General features: G+C 36.2%; 2 protein-coding genes across 2 annotated transcripts; one reads left to right on the plus strand and one right to left on the minus strand.

Moving 5' to 3' along the window:
- Positions 1 to 1,399: 1,399 nt before the first annotated feature.
- Positions 1,400 to 7,968, plus strand: LOC110384856 (uncharacterized). Its single transcript, XM_021346604.3, has 6 exons — positions 1,400 to 1,655; positions 2,692 to 2,892; positions 4,635 to 4,831; positions 5,118 to 5,329; positions 6,167 to 6,456; positions 7,761 to 7,968. Exons 1-6 carry the CDS (start codon positions 1,423 to 1,425, stop codon positions 7,876 to 7,878), a joined length of 1,251 nt encoding a protein of 416 aa, XP_021202279.3. The 5' UTR covers positions 1,400 to 1,422; the 3' UTR covers positions 7,879 to 7,968.
- Positions 7,969 to 8,599: 631 nt separating this feature from the next.
- Positions 8,600 to 21,250, minus strand: LOC101736130 (homeobox protein B-H1). The gene is made up of 3 exons (XM_004924003.5): positions 20,663 to 21,250; positions 20,035 to 20,148; positions 8,600 to 10,713 (listed from the first exon to the last, which is right to left on the minus strand). The coding sequence occupies exons 1-3, from the start codon at positions 21,069 to 21,071 to the stop codon at positions 10,343 to 10,345; spliced, it is 894 nt and encodes a 297-aa protein (XP_004924060.1). The 5' UTR covers positions 21,072 to 21,250; the 3' UTR covers positions 8,600 to 10,342.
- Between the last annotated feature and the right edge of the window lie 4,630 nt (positions 21,251 to 25,880).

Below are 25,880 nucleotides of genomic sequence, written 5' to 3' on the forward strand. Positions count from 1 at the left end.
ATTTGAAACCACTTGAGATTACAACGTGCAATTTTTTTACACTGAGAGATTGTAAAGCCTTTTGGACGAATCTATTTATCCAGGACATTTATTTATTATTACAATCTATCTAATCAATAAAAATACCGACAGCTATTATTTTAGGTATCCTAAAAATAAAATTCCAACAAATGTTTTGAAACGAAAATCTATTTTTTCACTCTTTAAAAAACTGCTATTCTGGGTTGAGAGCAATATGGTTTGTTCTCACGTCAAACGTCGTTTGTATGACACTGGAACATTTGTCATACAACAATAGATCCTTTTACCGCCCTCGCAAAGCCCACTAATAAGCAGAGGGGGTCGTTTGCTCCAGCCACTTTTCTTTATAATTGAATTAGCAAAATTACTTTGATAATTATTTCAATTTTAAGATTGGCATTTGCGTACCTAAGGTTCTATTCCAAGGTTGAGAGCTTGTAGGAAACTAGGAGCGCTACAGAAAGGGCTAGTTGTGCTGGTTTCTAAAAATAACCATTTTCGATTCAGTAACTAGGTACAAAAAACGACAAAGTGACCTTCCTCCAAACGGGGTTATTCCTTGGTAGATCGACATCACGGTATTGAATGCTTTTTCTCCGGATTTGTTTAGGCAAGCTTATGTTTTAAACATCTTTAGCGTGGTTAGGCTCCTTTAAACTTTTCAATTACAAACATTTTAAATTATATTATCGAAAGAGGATCTCAGTTTTTTATTGCATTGGCTAGCTGCGTCAGGCCCCTGCCTACCTTGAGACATGAGGTCGAAATCATAATTGTATTGTGTAACGTATCTCTCGCGCTTCAATTTATAAAATATTTAATTACAAAAGTAAGATAACAGATACCCTTAGATAACTGGCCTAATTAAATTAAAAATGATATCAGTCCAAAGTGACAAAAAATGCTTAGTAAGCGGACTTTAATACTTGTGAAATTTTCAAGTTAGATTGAATGATCAGATGCAAGTCAAGCTAATAAAAGCGTGTTCAAAAATGACTGTTTTGCAATAAAAATAGGCAGAAGTGTCGGTCTCGGATCAATTACATTCAACCACCGACTTAGGCATACAGCTAAATTTCATGTGATAATAACCTGAATAATCTGAATTCATTATTATAATATACTAATAATACCGATGATTTATTATTATAATATTTTAATATTTTCGAATTTGGATACTAAATAAATAAATAGGTACCTTTTGTCCACAGCAACGTATGTAAGGCATTTATTTTAATGAACAGTTACGTGCGTATCTAGATGAAAACGTTCTTCAACCTCAACGTTTACTCGGCGAAGATTTTCCGCTTTATAATCCATGTAATATACCTACACAACTTACTAATGCTCACGGGCTGTTCATTTGTTTCTGTGTGGCTGCACATACAGCATAAGAACAAAATGTTTCACAAAATTTTGGGATTTTTCTTTACTTTCATTCGTTTAATATATAGAGCGAATACGCTTGAAAACGATTTAAACGTGAACGACATTTTACGTACGGATCTCATGCCTACGTATTTCATGGAAGATAAAGAAAATCAAATGTCCAATTTAACCAACAGCAAATATAATTTTGTTCCACCAATTAATGGATCTATTGATGCTGCCCTGTCTACACTGGCTTTTCACAGGTAAATGATTTAAATTTAAATTATAGCAGACCCGCCCATTATATGTAATAATTATGATTTCCAAATTATTCTACAATTAATCTAGAATAAGAAATTTATACTTAGCTAATTGAGCGGAAATGGAATTCAATAGATTTAACTCATGATTATCGGTAAATATCTTGCATCTAAACAATAATATTTAAATCGTGATAAGGTCTTCTACTAAGAATGTACATTTCATTAATTATACTCAATAATATTGTTATTATTGGTTGTTTGAGGCCTAGAATAACAACATCCTATTTATTTCCCTCAGTATTGTAAAAGGAGATTAAGGGATTCACAAGAGAATGGAAAACAGCGTTCTCTGATTATTATACCAGCATACTATGATCGTCAAATGGAATCCATATCTATCTATTTCCGCCGTCATGCTTGTAGGTTTGAAAAATCTAGACAGCCGTTATACAAAATAATTAATTCTCGTTTACCGCATTTCGCTGTATGTAATTGTATCTCTTGAGTGAAAAACAGACAGATTATAGAACCCGAGGGAATATATACTAGAAATTGTATGCATTTTGTCTAATGAAATGCGTACTTAACAAATGTTCATGAATGACTTCCACGATAAAAGAATAGCATAGTGTAATCATAATCAAACCCACAAAAAAATTAATTTGCGTAATTACGGGTGCTGTGGCGTTTTGTGAGCCCACATGGGTAGGTACCATCACTCTGTCTATTTCTGCCGTGAAGTAGTAATGTGTTTCAGTTAGAAGGGTGGAACAGCGGTTGTAGTATAAACTTGAGACTTAGAACTCTTATCTCAAGGTAGATGGCGGTATTTACGCTGTTGATGTATGTAGGCTCCGGTAACCTCATAACACCAAGAGGGTCGTACGATCATCCACCTATTCAAGCAATAAAAAAATCAGTACAACAGAATGCATAATTGGTAAAATCTATTAAAATTTTCCGCCATTTCTATGCTCGCGTTTTATAAATAATACCTGTGTTTGTTTGATGTAAACCTTTTTTTTTTTTTATTCAGAAAGATGATGAACGAGTACCATTGTCGTAATTACGTGGCAGAACAAATTTTAGAAGAAATGGGCAAAAGCGCCTTGCAAAATCGAGTAGGTATACCATTTCAGTGGCACGACTCTAAATTATTTACGAAGAGATCACAAGACGTTAGAAACAATTTTTTGTACGATATAGGATCTGCTAATTACCAAGAATGGTTGGCCAAGTAAGTTTTTGACCTATTGTAATGTTAAGGAACTTACATACTGTTTATTTTTTCCTACCTACATATTCTAGTAACCTCAAGGAGTCATACTAGATTCGTCAAACGAGTAGGTGAGCTCACGGGGCTCTAACCTGACGAGGTTGCTAACACTAGCTCTAAACAAGAGCAGTGCTTAGCAGAATCTACCCACATCGTGACCCACTGAGAAGATCCGGCGAGAAACTCAGTGGGCTGTGTCTGAGGGCTAATGTACTATACGATTGTTTGAATTGAATTAAAAATTTAACCTACCAGTTCCGATAAATCATTTCATATTCTTTTAGAATTTTATAGAATTCATTATATTATAACAAACCTCTAATACTAGTTTCCATTAACTCAATAACTCGAAGTCATCATCACAGGTACGAATTGCTTCGATGTACTTATTCAAATCTTTGGCCGATACCCAGTTCAGTGTACTTCTGCTTAGTGCGAATTTTTTAACGTTCTCGATAGCGTAAAAGATAGCTTATATTTGTATGAAATGGGATCGTTTGCCTACGTTTGCCGTTAAGGGCGCTGTTCCAACTGCATACAAAATTGGGTTAACTTTTACGCTATCGTGAACGTTAAAAAACTCGCACTAAGCACACTGTATGTAAATACGTACCTAGCACGTGATGATGATGATGGTCACGAACGATGATGAAGGGATAAAATCCTGCAATAACTGAGTGGATAACTGTATAAGCTGTGAGTTAGTCTGTTCATAAGCATACAATGCTTGAATTTTCACAATTATGATTCATTCATTTCCTCATTACCCGACTATTTGCTTAATGTTCTATGAATCAATCTGATTAGTATGAAGTTAAGGGTTACTTAATGATTATAGCTGGTCGAAATATTGAATAAGACATTGATAATAATACTAATTGATAAGACATTAATAATGATTTTGATGCTGTATATGTTCATATGTATGTATGTTTATTTTACGCCATCCCAGGCTTGTATATTTTGAGTGCGCTAGAAAATGTCCGAAAATTCACATCCTTTACAGACGGAGTTAAATGTTTCGCGGTTTGTAAAAGTAATTTACATCGGCGCCTCTCCTAGTTATTACACTTAATGTTTGCATACGTCTATCAGACGTGATCATATTCCATTTTAGATCAAACAGTTCGGGTAAATTTCACAAAGAAAGCTGCGTATTTTATTTAAGTTTTTTAAATAGAAATTATTAATCGTACGTGATGACATATTTCACACAATTACAGCAACTAGATTAAAATTAAGATTTGGACACAGAACGTTATAACGATTATGATTTCCAAGAAACCTCCACAAAATAAGTTTCTTTTTGAACATTTTTAAAACGTTCAAAGTTTTTGAAGTGAAACTTCTTTAGAATCGTTGTGATTTCAAACTCGATGAAACGAAAAAATAAGTCCATAGAGACACAAACACATAAATGTATAGGATTCAGCCGGCGAGAGAATGAGATAGAACACATTAGACGTTCTCGGTCTCCTCTTTGTGCGACTCTTTGTAGCATTCCCACTATCGTCTACTAAACATTGTCCATATGTAAGCTCCTGTGTAGTGGGATAGTCAATACATCTATATCTTATTTATAAGTTTCACTTCTACAGTGTGTGACTTGCACACACACACAATTTTCTGTTTTTTTTCCTACTATAGAATGCTGTGAGAATCATCATCAATAATATTGCTGCATAATTTCTAAATACTTTTAGGGTAGCATCTCTGAATGACGTTAATTGGAATAATAACAAGGCAGCCAATTTACAATTTGGGAAAGTCAATACGTCTGCTGCTGTGGCCACTCCACACACTCCTAATTTACAAACGAGAGAAGGTTACGAGGTGTACGAAGGAGGCGAAGTGAATTATGCTGAACCCGGAATAGTCGCTCATGATATTGCCAAATACAGTAATTATGAATTATTTTTGCCACCAATGTGTTCACCATTGTTAATGTTGCTAATGTCGGGTCTAGCTTTTTTGGACTAGTCAAGTCCACTTTCACTTCAAAGTGTTAAAAACGGCCCGTTTTAAACAATTGAGTTATGTGAATTTAATATTTTATGCTTTTTAATTCATAAAAGCCGACTTAGTTCAACAAAGTGAAAGCAAATGTTTCTTAGTAAATGAAATGTGTTTGAGAGTCAGTAACCCCAAAATTGACGTCATATTCTGGAAATACTGCTTTCCTACAGGTGGTGGATACGAATATTCTATGCCTCCTCCCCCACCGCCAATGCACCATCAATCTAAGCCACGAGATCACCATACAGCAGAAGACGAATATGTCGTAGAACGGGAATCGCATGGGTTAGGACTAGCTGATCTTTTTGATGTATCGCTTACTGGAATAGCCTTTTTGTCCTTCGGAATGTTTGTGCTACAAGTTTTAATGTGTATTACTACGGTGAGTTCCAAGTTCAAATTTGCTCATAAAACGACGTTGATTTCCTTTTTTTCCTACCTATTCGCTGGTAGCCTCAGGGATTATTTTAGTAGGTAGCTGAGCTCAGGGGCTCAACCTGAGAGAATTTGCTAATACTAGCCCTAACAAGAGCAGTGCTTCGGAGAATCTATCATCGGATCGGAATTGTCACCTACTGCGAAGATCCAGCGAGAATCTCAGTGGGTGGTGTGTCTATGGGTTAGTTTGCTCGTCGAATTCTTCGTCATAATCGACGAGGACGATGAGGAAGGTAACCAGTGCTTGAAGAGCCTAAAAGCACCGAAAGTGGATCCGGGGATCCGACAAGACATGTTTTACCGTAGCCGGAATAGCCTCTACAGCGAATAGGTAGGAAAAAAATATATGAAATATTTACTTTACTGGTAGTTTAAGGCATGCCTGTTGCGGAGCAATCAAACTTTTCAGTTTGGAACAGCTGTTATGTTACACGAATATAACACACATTGTGACTTCGGTCTCATATCTCAAGGTAGCTGACGGCGTTACGCTATTTTACCTTTAGGTCAGTGAGCACCGAAGTCGAAGTTGAGCTCTTCAGCCAGTTTAGAGCAGGAAAAACACGTGTGCGATGGATGCCGGAGCTAAATAAAATAAACTCAAATGAAAACAACTTAAACAATAGAAATCTAAATTCGACGAGTCCTACATTTTTATGATTTTTGACATTTAAGTATATTGTAGATATTTGTATCATTAGAATTTTGAACTGAAATGAGACGTTAGCTAGTCGCCTTTCCAATAAAAAGGGACCAGTATTAACACTGAACATTTTTATAGAATCCACAACAGCCTCCTGTTATGCAAATAGATAATGGCGGTGATTCAGTGAACATTGAAGAGGTCTTTCGAGTTAAAAGGGATTCTCAATTGCATTACACGCGAGAGGAAAATGCAACTCCAATTCCTGAGCAGCAAGGTTCAATATCGACCATGAACACGCTTGTTCGTTACGCCTTGATGGCCGCAAAACCACGTTCAACGGCTTGTCTGTACAGAGTACTGTGCTTAGGAAACAAGCTCGCAAGAGATCTTCGCGATGGTAATCGCTTCTGGTTGCCTGTCTGGCAGTGAGTATAATGACTAATTAATGTATCAAATTATATGCTTGTTCATCGGTTCGCGCATTCTTAATTCGATTAAATGAAATCCGCAAAATTATAATTTGCGTAATTACTGGTGGTAGGACCTCTTGTGAGTCCGCACGGGTAGGTACCACCACCCCGCCTATTTCTGCCGTGAAACAGTAATGCATTTCGGCTTGAAGGGTGGGGCAGCCGTTGTAACTATAATTGAGACCTTAGAACTTATATCTCAAGGTGGGTGGCGAATTTACGTTGTGGATGTCTATAGGATCCAGTAACCACTTAACACCAGGTGGGCGGGCTGTGAGCTCGTCCACCCATCTAAGCAATAAAAAAAAAAGATTAAATTGAAACCTTATACGGCACGCTAAAATGTTTTATGGCTTAGAACCGTGTCGGCAAATGTAAATTACAAATGCTTGCAATAACCACCGATACCGGCATGATATCGATTTTTACTAGTATTAAGTAAAATGATAAACATCAGTTTAGATTTGGTAGAAATATAGAGCTTCCATCAATAATGCAACTCGAGTATAGGCTGGCAGCGGCTTGGCTCTGCCCTAGGCATTGCTGAAGTCCATGGGCGACGGTATCCACTCACCATCAGGTGGGCCGTATGCTCGTCTGCCTAGACGGGCAATAAAAAAAAATCGCACGCTAGATGCCGGCGTTTATGTGGTGATGTCTATGTGCACTATGAAATAACCGCTTTTTACTACATGCATATGAATATATATACGGTACATACACCAAAATAACATTTTATTTTTATTTTTGTCTGTCTGTCGGTCTGTCTGATTGTTCCGGCTAATCTCTGGAACGGCTGGACCGATTTTGATGAGACTTTCACTAATAGGTAGCTGATGATATAAGGAGTAACTTAGGCTACTTTTTTAGACTAGCTTCGCCCCGCGGCGTCACCCGCAGTTATTGTCGTACCGCGCGCAAAATGCAGGCTTTTGCCTATCAATAATAAAATTTAATGTTTCCGAAGCGAAGCGAGGGCGGGTTGCTAGTTTTATACATAAAAATTGGGCGAGGAAAATAAGATAAACTATTTTTTTTTTTTTATCGCTTGGATGGGTGAGCTCACAGCCCACCTGGTGTTAAGTGGTTACTGGAGCCCATAGACATCTACGTCGTAAATGCGCCTGCTTCACGGCAGAAATAGGCAGGGTGGTGGTACCTACCCGCGCGGACTCACAACAGGTCCTACCACCAGTAAATTATTAACTTTTATATTTATTATGATATATTTATTATAATTTATTAACTTTGATTTTTAGCACAGCAGTGGCGTGGTTGCGGGGAGGAGCATTGGGTGCGTTGCAAGCCGTCGCACTTGGCTTGGGTGGTGCTTCATGTGATAAAATATATCCCTCAGTCGATTGTGACCCCAATTGATAGAGTACAAAAGTTTATATTCTACATAACAAAACCACATTGAAGGTCTGTTAACTATTCTTTGCAAAATAAACATTTCGATTTTACAAACCGTATTATTAGCCACACTCGCATAATTATGTACATTAATAATTTTGTATTATGTTTATTTAAAAAAAGATAAGGTTATCAATTCGACTGTTTCTTTAATCTGTATAAATTCAGGACTATTTTTACGTGAGCCGATTTTTATTTGAGAGCACCATTTATCATGATCTGATAGTCAGACAGATCAGTAGTTTTTGAGTGTCCATAATAATAATACATTTTTACATTTTAATTGACATCGACCACATCGTTGCAATTTCCATATTTCTGAAGGCGGTTTTTTGGTCTTGAAATTATGTTTTTTTTTTATTGCTTAGATGGGTGGACAAGCTCACAGCCCACCTGGTGTTAAGTGATTACTGGAGCCCATAGACATCTAGAACGTAAATGCGCCACCCACCTTGAGATATAAGTTCTAAGGTCTCAAGTATAGTTACAACGGCACATAGTTATGTGATATATATTTTTCTACTTTATATCAGGTTTCCGAATCAATTCTTAAGTGTTCGGGCACCTAAATGCAGTCGGTATTAATAATTGTTTGCATTCGTACATGGTGCACACAGTTGTGCTTGCTCGCTGTAACAATTAAAAAACACACATTAACACTTCAACTTAAAAAAAAATAACAATATTCAAAACATTCTATTTATTTACATACTCACATATAAGTAGACTATGTTTTCATTAACTAAATTAAATATAGCATAAGTATTAAATATAATTAATACTATAATGTTTTTCCGTAGTGTATACCTATCATAGTAATCTTTTTCAATGCTATATCGTTACCTTTTAGTTTAGCTTAGATGAGGTGATAAAAGTAGCGAGTTCAATGATTATGTACTTTTCGCGCCACTATCAAACATGTCAACACGCTATAAAAGTTGTGAAATGAACCTTATTGACAAACTTACGGAGAAACACATTTAGAAATTTCTTCATAAACTTTTAGATTCTGTACACCTGAATTATTTAACTCACCGAATCTTCTCAATGGGTCGCGATTCCGATCCGGTAGTAGATTGAGCGAAGCATCTTGTTATGGTAGATGTTAGCAAATTCTGTCACCGTGAGCTCGACCACCAGTCATGGTGAAGCCAGGATAGCTACTCGTGATAGTAACGTAGGCAAAAAAAGAATCTTAATAAATATAATTCTTCTGTCCGTGTGTATGTATGTTAGTAAACTCGTCCTAAACGGCTGGACCAATTTTGATGATTTTTTTTGTGTGGTGGTGAATTCGAGAATGGTTTAGATTCACAATCTGGTATTCTTCACAACTTATTCAAAAAGTTTGTAATTTTCAGGCATAAGATGTGTGTGCAGAAAAATGTCTGTCGGGTCCGTTAAGATTATAATATATGTTGGAAACATTGTCGACTAATTTAAAAAAAATTTTTTGTTGCTTTTGTTGATTTTTGTTGAGAAAAATTGCAAGCCTGTAATGGTTTTCCCATTCTGTCTACTTTTAGCGTACTAAGTTCTGCCTTCGATAATATTATCCATGATAAAATATGAGATAATATTCAGTAAAAGTGTAAGCGTGGTAACTAGCTAACTCGCCACTACCGTATTGCATTATTTTAATTAAAGAGTTCTTTGTCCTATAATTTCCATAACTAACAATTGTTTTAACGACTCCGGATATCTATAGATACCAATACCATATTATCAATAGGCGGTCATTGCGTTCCTTATACGCAAAAAATAAAGAACAAGGCCAACTTTATTTTAAGCCAAATTAATGTCATATTTGTTTTAACTTATCAATGGCTCGGCCTTATTTATAATAGTGGTGAAACTAATAAAGATTCATGTCAGCTGTCAATATTCCCGCGTTTTCTAATAAGGCTGTATGTACTTAGTTGAATGAATCGATGCTATTGCTGGAAACTACTTCATGTTGATTTTAGTTTTGTAATTTTCATTTAAATCTTAAATTTTAAAATAACATATTATTATCATGAGATCAATGTGTTAATAATTATTTTATAACTGTACAATCATAATAAATAATAAAAGCAAATTAATATTTTCATAAATACAAATCCTTAAGCTAAGAAAGATTTTCGCTACACTCCTACATAACTACTCCCATGATAATTCAAGTAGGTACTTTTGTCGACAGTCTTCTGTAAATTTTATGTACCGATCAATTAGCTTTTAGTTTTGTGGAATTAGCAATGCAGTTTTTACATCGTTATAAAACAATTTTTCCGAGATGAATTAACTACTAGTCATTTATTATTTTATCGTATGAGTAACTTTTCTTGGAGCATTTAGCTTGCTATCTAAACTTAATATCGGTATTTGCTAATATTTTCAAGCTATAACCATGATCACGAGTAGACTTCTCATAGTTATACCCTTTTTATTATGGTGGAGTAGAAGGCAATGTTACAGGGGTAAAAACACAGCTGAGCGGCGCATACGCGTAAGGATTTAAAAGGGAATAAGTTTGCGGGGCATGTCCGAAGATTTGACCAGAAAAGAGACCTTGACGTTGTGCGATTTTCAAACGAGATGTTAGCTGCTTCTTCCATTTCGTTCTGCGGTTCTGGAACCAGGTCTTAATTTGTACTTCTGTCAGACCTAATGCTTTTGAAAGTTCCATCCTCTTTGAAACGCTGAGGTACTTGTCCAATTTAAATTCGGCTTCTAATCGCTCTAGTTGTTTAGCGCTGTAAGCTTGTCGTGGCTTGCGTTCAGGTCCGGCTCGTCGAGGTCTTCTGTTGTTCTTGTCATCTGAATAAAAAATATATTGTAAGCACACACGAAGGTAAAAACTAAATATACAGGTTATTCATATTTCGAAGCTATTCATTTTTCATTTTTAGAGTTCCACAGCGAAATGGAAAACCCCAAAGCACTAGTATCCTAAGACCACACTTAGCACTATGTCAATATTTTAATCGAAGATTTTTCGTGATATATTGAAATATGGAGGATCTCTACAGATTTTTTCAATCGGAATAAGGAGGAAATAAATATTCCTATTCATCCACATGGTATGGTAAGCTTCCAAGTTTTGGAAGTGTAATTGAAAACAATGGTAGAAAAAAAATCGAATTCAGGTAAACGTTTGCAGCTTTATTTGTTTAATTGAATGATTACTAAGCTATGTCCTCGGTAATTAGCTTTTTTTTTTTCCTGCCTAATCTGATAGCCTTAGGGGCTATTTCAGCGTAACCCTAACGTTTGTAGGTGAGCTCACGGGGCTCAAACCTGATGACGTTGCTAACACGAACCCTAGCAAGAGCCGTGCTTCGCAAAATCTACCACCGGATCGGAAACGCGACCCACTGAGATGATCCGGCGAGAAACTCAGTGGGCTGTGTCTGAGAGTTGGTAATTAGCAATGCGTTGCCTCGGATGTCTGAATATCGGGTAGAAAATACTCATATTTAAATATAAAAAAATTGTTCTGTGGTGAAGGGTGTCTCTTCTCGTAACTATCGTAACCGACTAAAGGATTATCCGGGTAATGAGCAGTAACATTCTCGGAGTATTTATTATACCGTACTGGGCGTACTACTACGTACTGCCATCGATAACAGATGGCGGATGGGCGTCTTATTTATTTCTGACGCGGAGTAGTCATGCATTTATATTTGTATTATAGAATAGCTGTAATATAATACAACGTAGATAGTTACAACGGCTGCCCCACCCTTCAAGCCGAAACGCATTACTGCTTCACGACAAAAATGGCCGGGTTGGTGGGACTTACCCGTGCGGAGTCACAAGAGGACCTACCACCAGTAATTAGGCAAATTATAATTGTGCGGGTTTGATTTTTACTATACGATGTTATTTCTTCACCGTGGAAGTCAATCGTGAGCGTTTGTCAAGTACGTATTTCATTAGAAAATTTTATACCCGCCTGCGGGATTGGAATACCGTTACATCGCTAGATACGAATGCACCTTCCTTATCCTTTAGGCCACGACGACTTCAAAATTCTTCTGAATTGGTAGCGAATAATAAATAAACTGAATTACGTAGAGCCTTGGTTTAATAATTAAACCATTTCAATTTAAATGTAGATATATTTTTTTCGAGCTTGGAATGTACTTTCAGTTACTGATCGAGCAAAAATTGTATTAGGATGGAAGACTTTATTTTCTATTGGATTATTTTCTGTACATAACAGATCTGATAATAATAATTCGATGTTAATCGATGATAATTAAACGATACTATTATTTAATCCACATCATAGGTATGCACCTATTTAAGCACATGAATGACAACCGGCTCGTTTTCAGGATGAAAAACAATTACAGCTACCATTTTGAATTGCGCGTTCTTTATATGTATTTCATTTATGAATGCTGCTTTTTGCCGTTGTAGGCAAAAGAGCTTACAACCCAACTAATGTAGTATTGCCAGAAGGACAGTCAGTTAGTCGCAGTCCCAGGCTATCGCAACGCAAATAATATAATTATATTCTACTAGCCGTTACCTGCGGCTTCGCCTGTGTGATCAAGAAAAATTGTCAACCCTTTGCATTAGACGCCTTTAGTTCTAACACAAGGAGCAGGCTTAGGGACCCCGGTAACCATACTCGTCGAACTCGGCAAAGAGATCGACGTGCAAGCTAACCAAAACATCAGCCTGCTGATTTTCTCGCCGGATTTTCTCAGTGAGTCGCGATTCCGATCCGGTAGTAGATTCAAGCAGCTACTTCTGGGTTGTTAGGTATATGGTAGGTTTGAAGGCGCTCGGGTAGCTGTTAGCCACCCCTCCTAGCTGAGGCCTTGCTCGCCCACGTGCCCTAGTGGAACTGGAAAGGCCTCCGGGCCACCAGTAATCCCTCATACATACAAAAACCGTTGCTATGATTTCGACATGAAAACAGGACGAAAAATACACAAAAAAAGATGCTTTTACATTATGACTTTAGTATGGATTGGTATGAATGATTATTTTGGAGTATTTTTAAAATTATCTAGTTAATTTTTTAACGGTATCTATTAGTGACGTCCGCCAGACCTAACTGGTTATGACGCAAAGGAATTTAGTTCAAATGAACCCTTCATCTGTGTGTGCCTATAATAAAGATTTCGTAACGGCATTTTTTGAACTCTGATATTGCTAGATATTATTTTATTTGGTTGCACCATGTTTATTTTATTCATTTTACTCTTAACGTTATTCACAAAGTAGCTATACCTACACGCCAAAGACAAATACTCGGTTAAGATTTTTTTGAGCACTAATCGGAATTGTCACGGGTCCTCGTTAAGTGTCTATAAACACAATCAGATTGTTTGCGTTGCGCCCGCGCAGTTTGACATCTCGACTGTCAATAGTTACGGTATTGTATCTGGCGTGTCTGATGGTCTTGCTAACCAGCTGCTAACTGTTTACGTAAGCGTTTTACGATGCCTCATATAATGAATATTTAAAATTAAAAAGAATATCGATCAAATTTAATTCGAAGGTATACAATTGTGTTGGATAAATAATTTTTTAACGATTATGATAATATAAATGATATTTAATGGTAAATTTGTTTCAGTAAAATTTTTTTTTTGATATCAATGTTTTTTGAATATTCGACTTTTAGTGAAGTTGAAAAGAAAAACACCAATGCTAACTACATATGTACATATAAACATATTATGATTTTATTTAACACCAAATGACGTTTTGAATTAACACATACTCGTGCCAGCGTAGCGTGCAAGATTTCTAACATAACTTTTCTTGGTACACCCATGGGACGGTGGTGTGAATTCAGTTTCTGGATTCACGTTGTTCACAACAGGGCCCGTGTTAAGGCGGTGTGCAAACTAATGTGCTTTGTTGGTAATTATCGTCGCAGCAGCTGTTTGCCGACACCTCGGTGCGAAGTCGCGACCACCGTCCGACGACTGGCGACATTTCGTCGAATTTGTCTTCAGATATGTCACACGATCCGTAGCCCTTTGTGTAACGTGTTTAATGTTTTAATTACCGTGAACATTCTCTGACACGCTGTGATAAACGTCGTGCCGTTCGATATTCAGGATGTTAGTCTTTCGCATGTTAAACGTTAAATGTTTATTTTATATTATATGTATTTAATATTATGAAACACGTAGTTAGATCGCAAACTGGAATAGTATACTTACATCTAATATAATACACGCTGATGTATATAGCTTTATATGAAGTCTTCCCTGATTTAACTTTACAAATTATGACACTTTTTCGTAATTTAGAACTAAATAAGCATCTGTTCTTGTATTTTTTATTTTAGTAAACGAAATAAAACAGTAAATTATCTCTTTCGCTCATTACTACATAATTATACTAGTCAAAATATTTCTTTCATTTATCAGAACCCATTAAATATTGTACGTCCGCGGAAATATTTATGATCAATAAGAAATACTATTTGATTTTTTAAATAGTTTAGCTGAAGATATTTTTTTTGTTGAGAATTTTATTTTTACTCCCGCTATATAAAATAATTTAAGAACAGTATAGTTTCTCTTTTATGGAATCGAATAATTGCCGGTGAAATTCCATTGATTTAAATTTCGGGCCATAGAGGTTCGTAAAAGAAGAATGTCCAATATCAACCTATCTCAGCCAACTGTACCGAGTACATAGAAAGTTTGTGTTACAAGTAGACCTCCGCGCGATTCTCAGAGGTCACACTCTCACACTAATTTAATAGCCACCGAAATTCCTATGCTCGTAACTTCATGTGTTCAACGTAATATACATCTGTTTACAAAACGCTTACTCCAAATTTAAATGTGATTACGAATACGAAATTTTTGTGAACCGGCGGATTAGTAATTTTGAAAATATAAATGTTCCTTTTGCATCTTCAAGTTTATATAGCTAATGAAAATTATGTTCAGCGCAGGTATTCTCTTTTATAATAATACTAGGATAACATCAATATTCCTATACTAAGCTATCTTTCTTAGTAATGTTCCTAAAAATATCAATTTTATACGAACACTAGCTATACTCGCCCGCTTCGCTGGGCATTTATAATTAACATTATTATTTATTGCTGTTATTATTAGGGAATCCAACACTCATGTAAATATTAGCCTATCCATTAAGTACATGTATTTTCTACATAGATACAAAGTTTCAAATCAATCGGATGCATGGTTCAGTAGTTATAACGGAACATTCGTAAAAACCACTGTAGATTTATATATTATTTAGATGTTTTCATGCTTTATAATCCAGGTGCTTATACTTTTTCAGAAGGAAAGTCGTTTGTGTCTTTTAAAGTGAATTCCATGGACGATGAGACAGTTATAAATTTTGTTAAAATACCCATAGTCGATTTTTGATTCATTTTTTAATAAGGAGATTCCATCGTGGATCTGTAAGGTGTAGCGAACTAATAGCGACAATAATTTTATTTTTGGGAAACTTTTTTGCGATTGAATATATTTAATTTTAACTAACTTATAATTAATAATGTTCACTAATTTTCATGAATATAAACATATTTTCTTCTTGAGCTGGCGTAAAAAAATTTTTACAAAATCAATTCGGACATTTGGTTCCAATTAATTAATTATGAAAATGAAATTAAATAAGAATATCACAGAAGTCACTAAGAAAAGAAAAATTAAAGATAAAAAAGAAAGTAAAGAAAGAGTAAATATTTTGCTCACCGTTTTTGAGTGATAACCGCAGAAACAGCGGCATAGATGAATCGAAAAAAAAAAATTATCATCCTACACCTACATCCTACATCATTTATTGGACCAAACGAGTTATGTGTAACATTGCGTAATTATTGGTGGTAGGACCTCTTGTGAGTCCGCGCAGGTGGGTATCACCACACTGCCTATTTCTACCGTGAAGCAATAATGCGTTTCGGTTTGAAGGGTGGGGCAGCCGTTGTAACTATACTTGAGACCTTAGAACTTATATGTCAAGGTAGGTGGCGCATTTGCGTTCTAGATGTCTATGGACTCTAGTAACCACTTAACACCAGGTGGGCTGTGAGCTCGTCCACCCATACAAGGTATAAAATTTGTTTTTGTAAAATATTAGGTCTTTAAGGTGGGTGGCGCATTTACGTCGTAAATGTCTATGGGCTCCAGTAAACACTTAACACCAGGTGGGCAGTGACCTCGTCCACTCATATAGCAATAAAAAAAAAAAACTTTACCTACGACATTGCTGTTTAGTATACAGAAAGTTAAAGTATTTTTTTTTAAATTATAACTTATTTCTATCAATCAAAATATGCACTAATGGTATCGATGCATCTCTGCTAGGCTAGTGATAATTGTTTTTTTGGTAATTCCCTTCTTAAAAAAGTCAGGTGTATGGGAGCCAACAAACTCTTCAAAGGTATTTTGCATTGGCTCTCGGTTATTTATTTTTTTCCCTGCTAAAAAGTTGTTCTAGCATTGAAAAAAATGGGTCTGTACAAGCTCTGGTGAGTACGCTAGATGACACATCTGCAGTAACGCCAGTACCATTTGGTAAGAAGATGTGATGAATTATACCGGCCACTAGACCACCAATTAGTGACTATGATTTGTTATTAATACGCTTTTATTAGCTTCAGACGTATGTATGTACGTTTGTAACGGAATCTTTGAACATGATTTTGACCCCCTTCAAAACGTCGGATTAACTTGAAATTTGGTATACTTATTAAGGACCGATGACAATTCAATATTTAAAAAACTAATTGAAAAAATTGAAATTCAACTAAAAAAAGAAAAATAAATTATAGTTTAAAAAAACTATTACAACGAAATACGCTTTTATAGAAAATCCAACTAAAAAATAGAATAGAATAGAAATTTATTTATTTTAGAGGTAAGTTTCGGGTGGAGCATTGCCTAAATGCTGAACCCGGCTCTAACTAACATGATGACCGTGTATGTTAATCAAAAAGAATCTATTTTTCATCGCAAGTGACAGTGCCATTCAAAATCCCTTCGTTTCTGCGTCAGTTATCTAACTGCAGTTACCTACCTACTAAGCAACGCAAAGCATCCTTAACGCTTTCGTTGCGTCGACGATTGTTCAGTGCGTGTGGCACCGACTTAAGAAGTATTTTTACCTTGCTAATTTTACGCAAAAGAACCAAAATTGTTTTTGTGCTAACATTGAAAGCTGCTGTTAACTCAACGGTAGATTGAGTATCGTCAGCTTCCACCATCCCATTTAATTCGTCGTAGTAGTCTTTAGTTTTCGGGGATCACAGATCAAAATTAAATTTAAAAAAATACGTCGGAAGCGTTGAAACAATAGAGTCGTGCGCCCGTTTGTAGTGTTCAATCCGTACACGTCATTAATATTATAAACCGTTTGTACGGCATTGCTACCGCAACGGAACTCTGGGATACGTATTTTTATCGATTATTTATCGTATTTTTATGGTGTCCATATTGATGAAAAATATACAAATGTAATGAAAAGAAAACACTAATAAATAAACAAATGACTGAATTTTAAAATAAAATATTCATTCGAATTTAGAACCCATTGTCAGCGACACATAAATTCGATTTCATATGGCCAGTTTTGTAAAACGGTAACTTCATAGGTAATAAATAGGTACCTATTATGAAATCTGTTTGGTTCAGCTTACTAGCACGAAACTAGACTCCTAACTAAAGACTTGAGAGGTTCTATGCTGATTGCCGTTTCCGAATAACTAGGTCGGAAGCAAAGATTCGCGTACGGATATTATGAGAAGGTTTGACTCTTGAAAAATGTAATTAGTACGATACAGGTTTTTAGCGGATTTCTTCCATCCATTCCCGGATAGTTATGGGCGCGTACCCCAAGTTCGAAGGCTCCGAAAGTAAATATTGTAGTTTTGTGTCCAGATTATCTTGCAAATATCAGTGCTACTCAATATCTAGCTTCTTTTTCACCTTGTTTTTATCTAGTTTGTGTGCGTTATAATAGGTCACTGAATGTGGAAAGTTTTTATGGTCTCATCACAAGAAGACCACGAGACGTCATGCTGACATCATGACAAAATTTCCTCTCTTGTTGAAAGCCCAGATGAAGAGTTATTTATGACAAGACGAAAACTTGTAGAATAAAAAGCTAAAACAATCTTTTGCTTTTGTTGCTTAAATATAATAGTAGCTTCAAATAAAAGCTTTTGCTTTTGTTGGTTAAACAATGAAATGTGGAAGATCAGTAATAAATAAAGTCTGACCTTAAGCTAGGAATTAGTTCAGAAGAGAGAAGTAGAGAATATTCAACCACGGCGCGGTGGTATGACTAAGAGTGCACCGACTGACCAACCCATTATGCTGAGGACGATACAAGATTTGTTTTTAATCACACCTGCACAATGTTTAACAGGGGTTAGATTGCGTGCTCTCGCTGTATGTGAATATTAACACCGGGTAGTCGATCACGCGATAATAACACGCACGGCAACCGTTACGCAATTTTGGGATGTCACGGTTATATATTATTATCCTAAGGGTTTGAATTATAAAGATTTTTTCAGGATACGTTAACCACCAATTTTAAAATATTTACGAATTTAGTTTTCTTTCATTTTGTATATTTTAGGGCACCACCAATTACGCCAGATCCCATTTTATCTACAGAAAGTCAACCAAATAGTCAACTACAAAAAAACTAAGGAGATATAAATTTGCTTAGTGCACCTTAAGCAAAGGTATTCAAATCTCGTGGACGAACCCCCATGCGCTTGACTGATCAGGTGAAAGAGCTTACCGAAACCGCACTTAACAAGTGCGTGCGCCAAGCCTCAGTTCGCAAACTATGGAAAACATCTGTCAAGGTTTTAATAAACAAGAATTCCACATGACCACGACTGCTCTGCCGAGAGCTATCGCCTATGATGATGCAGATCAGTAATGCAAATGCATAAAAATTTAGATCCTTAATTTAATATGAAACGCTTCTAAAATGAAGAATTTTCGTAATTACAGTAGCATATTTAAATCAGTAGTAAAATCGTTAAAAAAATTAAAATAAATGCTTTCCCAAAACAATTACATCGGAATAATGCCTAAATGTGTAATGTCATCGATTAGGCCTGGGTGTCGCACGCGCGTCCTTACAATTGATCTGTGCGCGTTCTGCATTGGTTTTGGGTACAAGCTTCTAATATGTAGGTTGGTAGTTTAAACCCCCCTAGTTTAGACAACTCTAAACAATAATAAAATACTGGTACTGTTTTATTTAGTAAACGAACGTGATTTCATTGTCAAAATCCATGCAATTGATGATTTTACTGGTATGTGAGTCCGCACTAATAGGTACCATAATCCTCCCTTTTTCTACATCAAAGTTATGGATTCCCGTTATAATTTATAATTTGTTATACAATATTGTTGTATTCACGCTGTGATTACTAAACGGTAACAATCGGTAGCTTATCCATCAACACAAAAAAATACGGGCACACACATACACAATAAGACTGAGGTATAAAGCACATAGTTTATAATTTAGCGGGCTTCGTTTTCATTTTATTATTAAGTCGTTCGTGAACATGAAATATTTTTTCCAAGCAATACACATTTGCTTAGAAAACGGATCCCTGCCAGGTGATTTGTATGTTGGCATAGTCGCATCACTCGATACGATAGCTACACCTCATAAGTCATAACTATGAAGATATGGTTTTTTTCCTACCTAAACCATTAGCCTTAAAGGTGGCATAGTGGCATAGCCAGCGTCACCGAGCGAGTAGGTGAGCTCCCGGGGCTCTAACCTAAGGACGTTGCAAACACTAGCCCTAGCAAGAGCAGTGCTTCGCAGAATCTACCACCGGATCAGAATCGCGACTCACTGATAAATTACGAATGTCTTTACTATTGTAATATGGGTCTGCCAAAAATTGTATTTGTTTATATATAAAACATGGATAATTTACAACAGGCAATCTTTTGGGTCAGAGGATCCTATAATGATAGTAGACTGTCCTGATTTGCATCAGGGGATAAAGTCACGGAGCCTGTACCTACAGCTGGAACGTACCTGTACCTTCAACCTATGGGCTTCAATGACAGTTTGATACTGGAAGAATCGTGAGCTATCATCTAGTATATATACTGCATAATAAGAAAAACGCACCGAAAAAACTGTTTGTAGGCTGATGTGTTGCCAACCAGTGCGTGTAGGCATGTCCCGCTAGGAGACCTGCGCCATTCAACGTGCCCAGCTCTGGACATGCCGACGTCGAAGACACTGAAAGAACAGTCAATCGATTCAATATCCGTAATTATTAAAAAGGTGTAAACGTTTCTAATAATAAAATGTAAATCTTCGAACCAAAAACGCATGAAGTAAAAGATACCATAAGGCACCATAACGATAAATAGAAAAAATCCTTTCCTGTGACACGTTGCAGTGGATATAATATGGAGATATAACCCAAGCGCAGAGTTGACGTTAGGCAGGCGGTCTATCGTAAAAGTCATGCCTAATCCCTATACAGCATGAAAAGGAATATGCTGCGCCGGCCCCACAATCAGAAGAGGAAGAAGAATTAATAAAAAAAACAGACTTGTATTGACTAGAAGTTCTGAACGAAAAATGTAATATGACATTCTGAACAATTTTGACTTATCATAAAATTTATTTTACATATCTTTGTTTATACATAGTTTGTGTTATTATAAATTTACTGATTAGAACATGAATAAAATAGCAAGCTTAATATCACCTAGGTATACAATTATCATAAATATTATGTACTAACCGTTGTATTCATCTGCGTTATCTTCGGTGGTTTCTCCCTGTTCTTTTGTATTAATTTTTTCATTATTAATGTTACCTAAAATATTGTCTATCAGAAAAGTTTTACTTTTGTCTTTTACATGCCGGGAAGATTCATTATTTACAAAATTTGTAAGTGATCTCGTTGGAAATATAACGCGGTGATTATCAAAGAATTTAGTTTTCTCGTCTTCAATGCGTGAATTCACTAACACAGTTTTACTAAAAGAATGCTCACTATTTTCACAGATGTCGATTGTTTCATTTTCACTATCATAATCGGTTTCCGAATCGCAATATGAATCTTTTTCGGCACTAAACAAAGCACTCGATTTTTTTAAGTTGACCGAGTCATTTTCGCACGTACTGGATATGTCATCAATAGCGTCCATTATTACTTATAATTTAATTTTGAAAGATTTGAAACGTATCAAGGACTTAATCGCCCGTGATACTGGCAATGCCAGCGAGCCGAACTAAAATTCTTTAGCAGCCAGTTGGAAACTGATAATTGCTTCCGAAAATAGGTGGTGCCGTATGTTCGGCTGCAGTGGCTGTAGGTATGGATCTCGTGAGATTCTGAAACGCTACTGGCTGATAATCTGATGGAGGGGATAACGCCATCTTAAGTAGGTGGAGCCACGACAACCGCCTGTGAAAATTCACACCTTTCTTTTATTTGATAACACGTTATGTCAGAGCTCTTTTGCCCACAAAGGATCTCTAAAAGCTTATGATGAACACGGGATCCAATTTCCAACGGTTATTGTTTGATTAATGTCACTGATTTAAGTGATTTATTGTAAATGATCCTATATGTAAATGGTATGGAGGGCTTATAATTTAAAAGTGTGGTTGATGGTTTTATAATGATTGTAATATTGAAGAATCGGAACTATAAAACATTACTATTTTAAAACAAGGGTATTAAGTTTTTTTTAATCGAAAAATATTTGGAATGTCACATATTGTTTAAAATAACGTATCCAAACGTGTCAAAATATTTGTTTCAAATTATTCAGAATAACGTGACCAACGTGACCAACGTATACAATATTTTTTATGATTTTTGCGACATACGAAAAACCATGTATTATTTTTGGGAAATAGCACTGAGTTAAATTGAGTTAAGCTGAGTTAAAAATTCAATATTTTTGGATTATATTGAAGTCGAAACACCAGATCCATAAATTCACCCTGATTTGGTTAGTTACTGGTGGTAGGACCTCTTGTGAGTCCGCACGGGTAGGTACCACCGCCCCGCCTATTTCTGCCGTGAAGCAGTAATGCGTTTCGGTTTAAAGGGTGGGGCAGCCGTTGTAACTACACTGAGACCTTAGAACTTATATCTCAAGGTGTGTGGCGCATTTACGCTGTAGATGTCTATGGGCTCCAGTAACCACTTAACACCAGATGGGCTGTGAGCTCGTCCACACATATAAGCAATAAAAAAAAATTTACATCATGTGGAACATCCTTCCGGGTCTCTGCGTTATTTGTTACGTGGTCAACGGGGTGTTAATTGTTGCACTGCTCGTGGTCCAGTGGGATAATTTTTGGGAATTTACCTGGCTTTTCATTCCTGAAGTGGCATTTATTGTTAACAGGATTGAAATACTGGGTCTCAACGTGGCTTTCAGTAAATGTCAAGTTCTGTGGGTTCACGGGCCTCGGAGGGCACCATATATCGATGCGCACATAGTTGATGGAGTGAGGTCTAGGTCTTGATCCGTCTGCTGTTGAGCACGTTTCGAAACTTGGGCAGATTTACCGGTAGATCTTAACAAACGCGTTAAGCAATTGGTGCATCAATTGCAATTAATAACCCTGTATGGATCTCCCGTATAGCCGGATATACGTCTCAAATCCTGATGGCGAAGCTGCAGTAGTGTAACCAGTAGGCAAGGCCCACCAATGTTTTCGCGCCTGTTCTTTTAAAACAACGTGCTTATTGGCGACGACGTTGCTCTGATTCGCTGTTAATTATCAGTATCAAACTGATTTCCATGGAGGAGACGTGGTGCCACCTCGTCCAGGCCCAATATCGACTGCCCGTACACGAAGCATCGTTCAGGTCGTTGAAAAGTCGTCGTAGCCTAAAGGATATAAATCCTAGTGAATTCGTATCGAGTTATGCGATTGTACTGGTGTTCGAATCCCGCAGGCAAGTGCCAATTTTCTAAAGAAATTCTTACTTTACACATGTTCACAAATAATTTCCAAGATGAAGGATTAATATCATCTAGTAAAAATAAAATCCGCTAAAACTGTGACAGAACTTTTGCCTCAAGGTGGGTGGCAGCATTTACGTGGTTGATAAACAAAAAAATAAAAAAAAGTGTGCCCGACTAAATCTACTGCTGGCGCACGCTTACTGTTGATGTTACTTCATCATTCATCGAAGCATATGCTCGCAGTCTGCTTCGTTTGGGAGGAGTAGCACTGTGTCTTAGTCGCACAAATTTGTACCGATTTATAGCGAAACGTCAAAAAGAGTGATACAACTATCTTGCAGAGGTGGACTGTGGGACATCAGAGAGAATGCTTCACACTACTCATCAAACCGTTGCCATAGAAAGTAAAGTCGGGGCAGAGATCTCGCTCATATCCTGGCTGCCTATGTGTTTTGCATGCCTTCTTTATGCCGGTTTGTATTCTAGCGACGTAGCCCCAAGAAGACAACGTATAACCTGCTCTATACGCACCTAGGGATTGAATGCTTCATGTAATAAAGCATTTATTACTGCAACTTGCATTAGTATATATATATTAATATATTAACTTTACAAAAATATAAAACTCATTCAAAGCGAAGTCCGCTTGATTCGGTGTGGCCTGAACGGTTAAAACACGCACTTTCTACATGAAAAAAATTGCTACGGTCAATCTTATAGAAGATTTTAGGATCTCCAAATGAACATGACATAGAGCATTTCTAAAAGAAACAGTGAATCATAGTCAAGCGAAAAGATTTATTTGTTATTTCATTATTGCGAAAAATAAAGGGGTTGTTAAACCCAAATGATTGTAGCGAAAAGATAGAGAAGAGATAGAAAGAGAAAAAAGAGAGATCACAAAACAACAGTCACTCTTCACTTCTGATGAAGTCAGAGACGTTCGTTTGCACTTGTGTCATGATCGAGCTTTATCGGTGCTCAGTCTTAACAGGACAGTTCTTGGATTCAATACGACATTTCTTGGTTTTGCCACATGGTGTTATTACCAAGTTTAACTACATTTTCAAGAATCGCGAATCGCATCTTGATTCAGGCGGACCGATGTTTTGATAACACCAAAACCATCAATAAAGCCGGATCTTACCCAAGACACATTATTGACTAATTGAGAAACTCCTATTTTTTACAATCTACTTTTGTTTACCTATTGCTTTTTTATTATTGGTTCTCGATGCTATCTACAGGGTGGCAGGAACATTGATGTCCAAAAAAAAATTTAGGTGCCTCGTGTCGTGGAGTATCCGAATCACCCCCATGTATGTTCCGCGATTTTTGATAGTTTTCGAGTTATGATTTTTTTTCTAATTTTTCGAGAACTTTCGACCCGGCACACTTAAAACAAAAATAAAAAAAATTATAAGACTTTTCGAGACTTTTTTTGCAACTGTTTTATTACGAGTTGTTCTTTTATGCATAAAATAATCAGCTTCGTAACTTTATTGGAAGTTGTAAAAATTTTGGTGTAAAGAGAAAAATTTACGGTCGATGAATTAGATTTACATTTTCAACTTTAACTTTAAAAAAATGCTTCAGAGCTATTTACTACGGAAGCAACGTGGATAGCCAAATGTGCGTTTCACCTATTAATAGCCTGATATAAAAACATTCGACTGATAGCAAATGAAGAGTTTCAAAAAGTGAAGGAAACTTGATACATACTTATGAAAATCACAGAAATTCGATTCTCTTTATCATCATTTAAATTCAATAATTAGCTTTATCGCCAGATTAGGCCTGCACAAAATACCAAACGGGGCGGTCGTATTGAATACAATATTTTAGCACATTTATATACCTACTGACAAAAAAGTTGATGCATTGATCGGTACATTGGAATTGGTCTACTATTATAATATATTGGCAAGAAACATCCACAATGGTCTGCAATTACCGAGAATAGCCGAGATTAGAGCCGAGCTAGATTAAAATTTTCGTGAAATTAAAATATTCAAGTTTAAAAAATTCCAACTTGCAATAGGCTCTGCAAAAATACCGAGTAGTGATGAAGTTCATTAATTCTGCAACGATCGCTTTGATTGAAAGATTTTTTCTTATAACCTGATTTCAATAACGGAGGAGGTTATCATCATCATCAGCCTGCTGGACTCTCAAATTGCACGCCACTGACCATGATCCTTAGCTTTTCTTATCCAACGCTTGTCAGCCACTTATCAGATCATCATCATCATCAGCCAGATCATCACTCCACCGAGACTGAGGCCGTCCTGCACTACATTTGCCAATTCGGTTATCAATTCGATACTATATATATTTTTAAGTGTTCCAGAACTTTTTCTAGGTGAAATTGATTAAGACGATTTTGATGATATTTTTTTTATTTGAAGACTACTGGTCGGATTTAAATTTTATCAATATGGCCCGTAGTTTTTGAGTTATTGTTAATTAATATTAAGTATATTTAAATAAGCGTCTTAGACTACATTTATGATATTTTTAATTTTTTTTGTTGAAGTGATTTTCTTTTTATTCAGATTTTGTTTTTTAATCAAAATAATCTGCAAAAATAAACCAATAGGCAAGTAATCCGACACGATTAAGTTTTTTTTTACGAAAAAAATTATTATCTCCGTTCTGTAATGTTCGTATAATATATTTACTGTGTTTTTTAAACTACGTAATAAATCAGCAATAATAATCAACTGGTGCCATCAGCGACAGCTATTAATGTTTCTAAACGTGAAACTTACCAGTAGTTCCCAATGGGTAAGGGATTGCACTTGGACTTCATAGTTATCTAAATTTCGTACAAGCACTCAACGGTAGATGTCGCTCTTTGTGGAAAATGTTTTCCAAATCACCCTTTTACAATCAAGGATTATCAACAGATGGCAGTAGTGTCGCAGCAAGACACGCGTTCTAATGTCAATGTTGTTGTAGACGTTAAAGATGTTGGTTTATAAGACTAAGAGTAATCCCTTATTCATCGTTGGTTTTATTCTTAAA

The sequence above is a fragment of the Bombyx mori genome, chromosome 9 (assembly GCF_030269925.1).
Source record: "Bombyx mori chromosome 9, ASM3026992v2".
Lineage (NCBI taxonomy): Eukaryota > Metazoa > Arthropoda > Insecta > Lepidoptera > Bombycidae > Bombyx > Bombyx mori.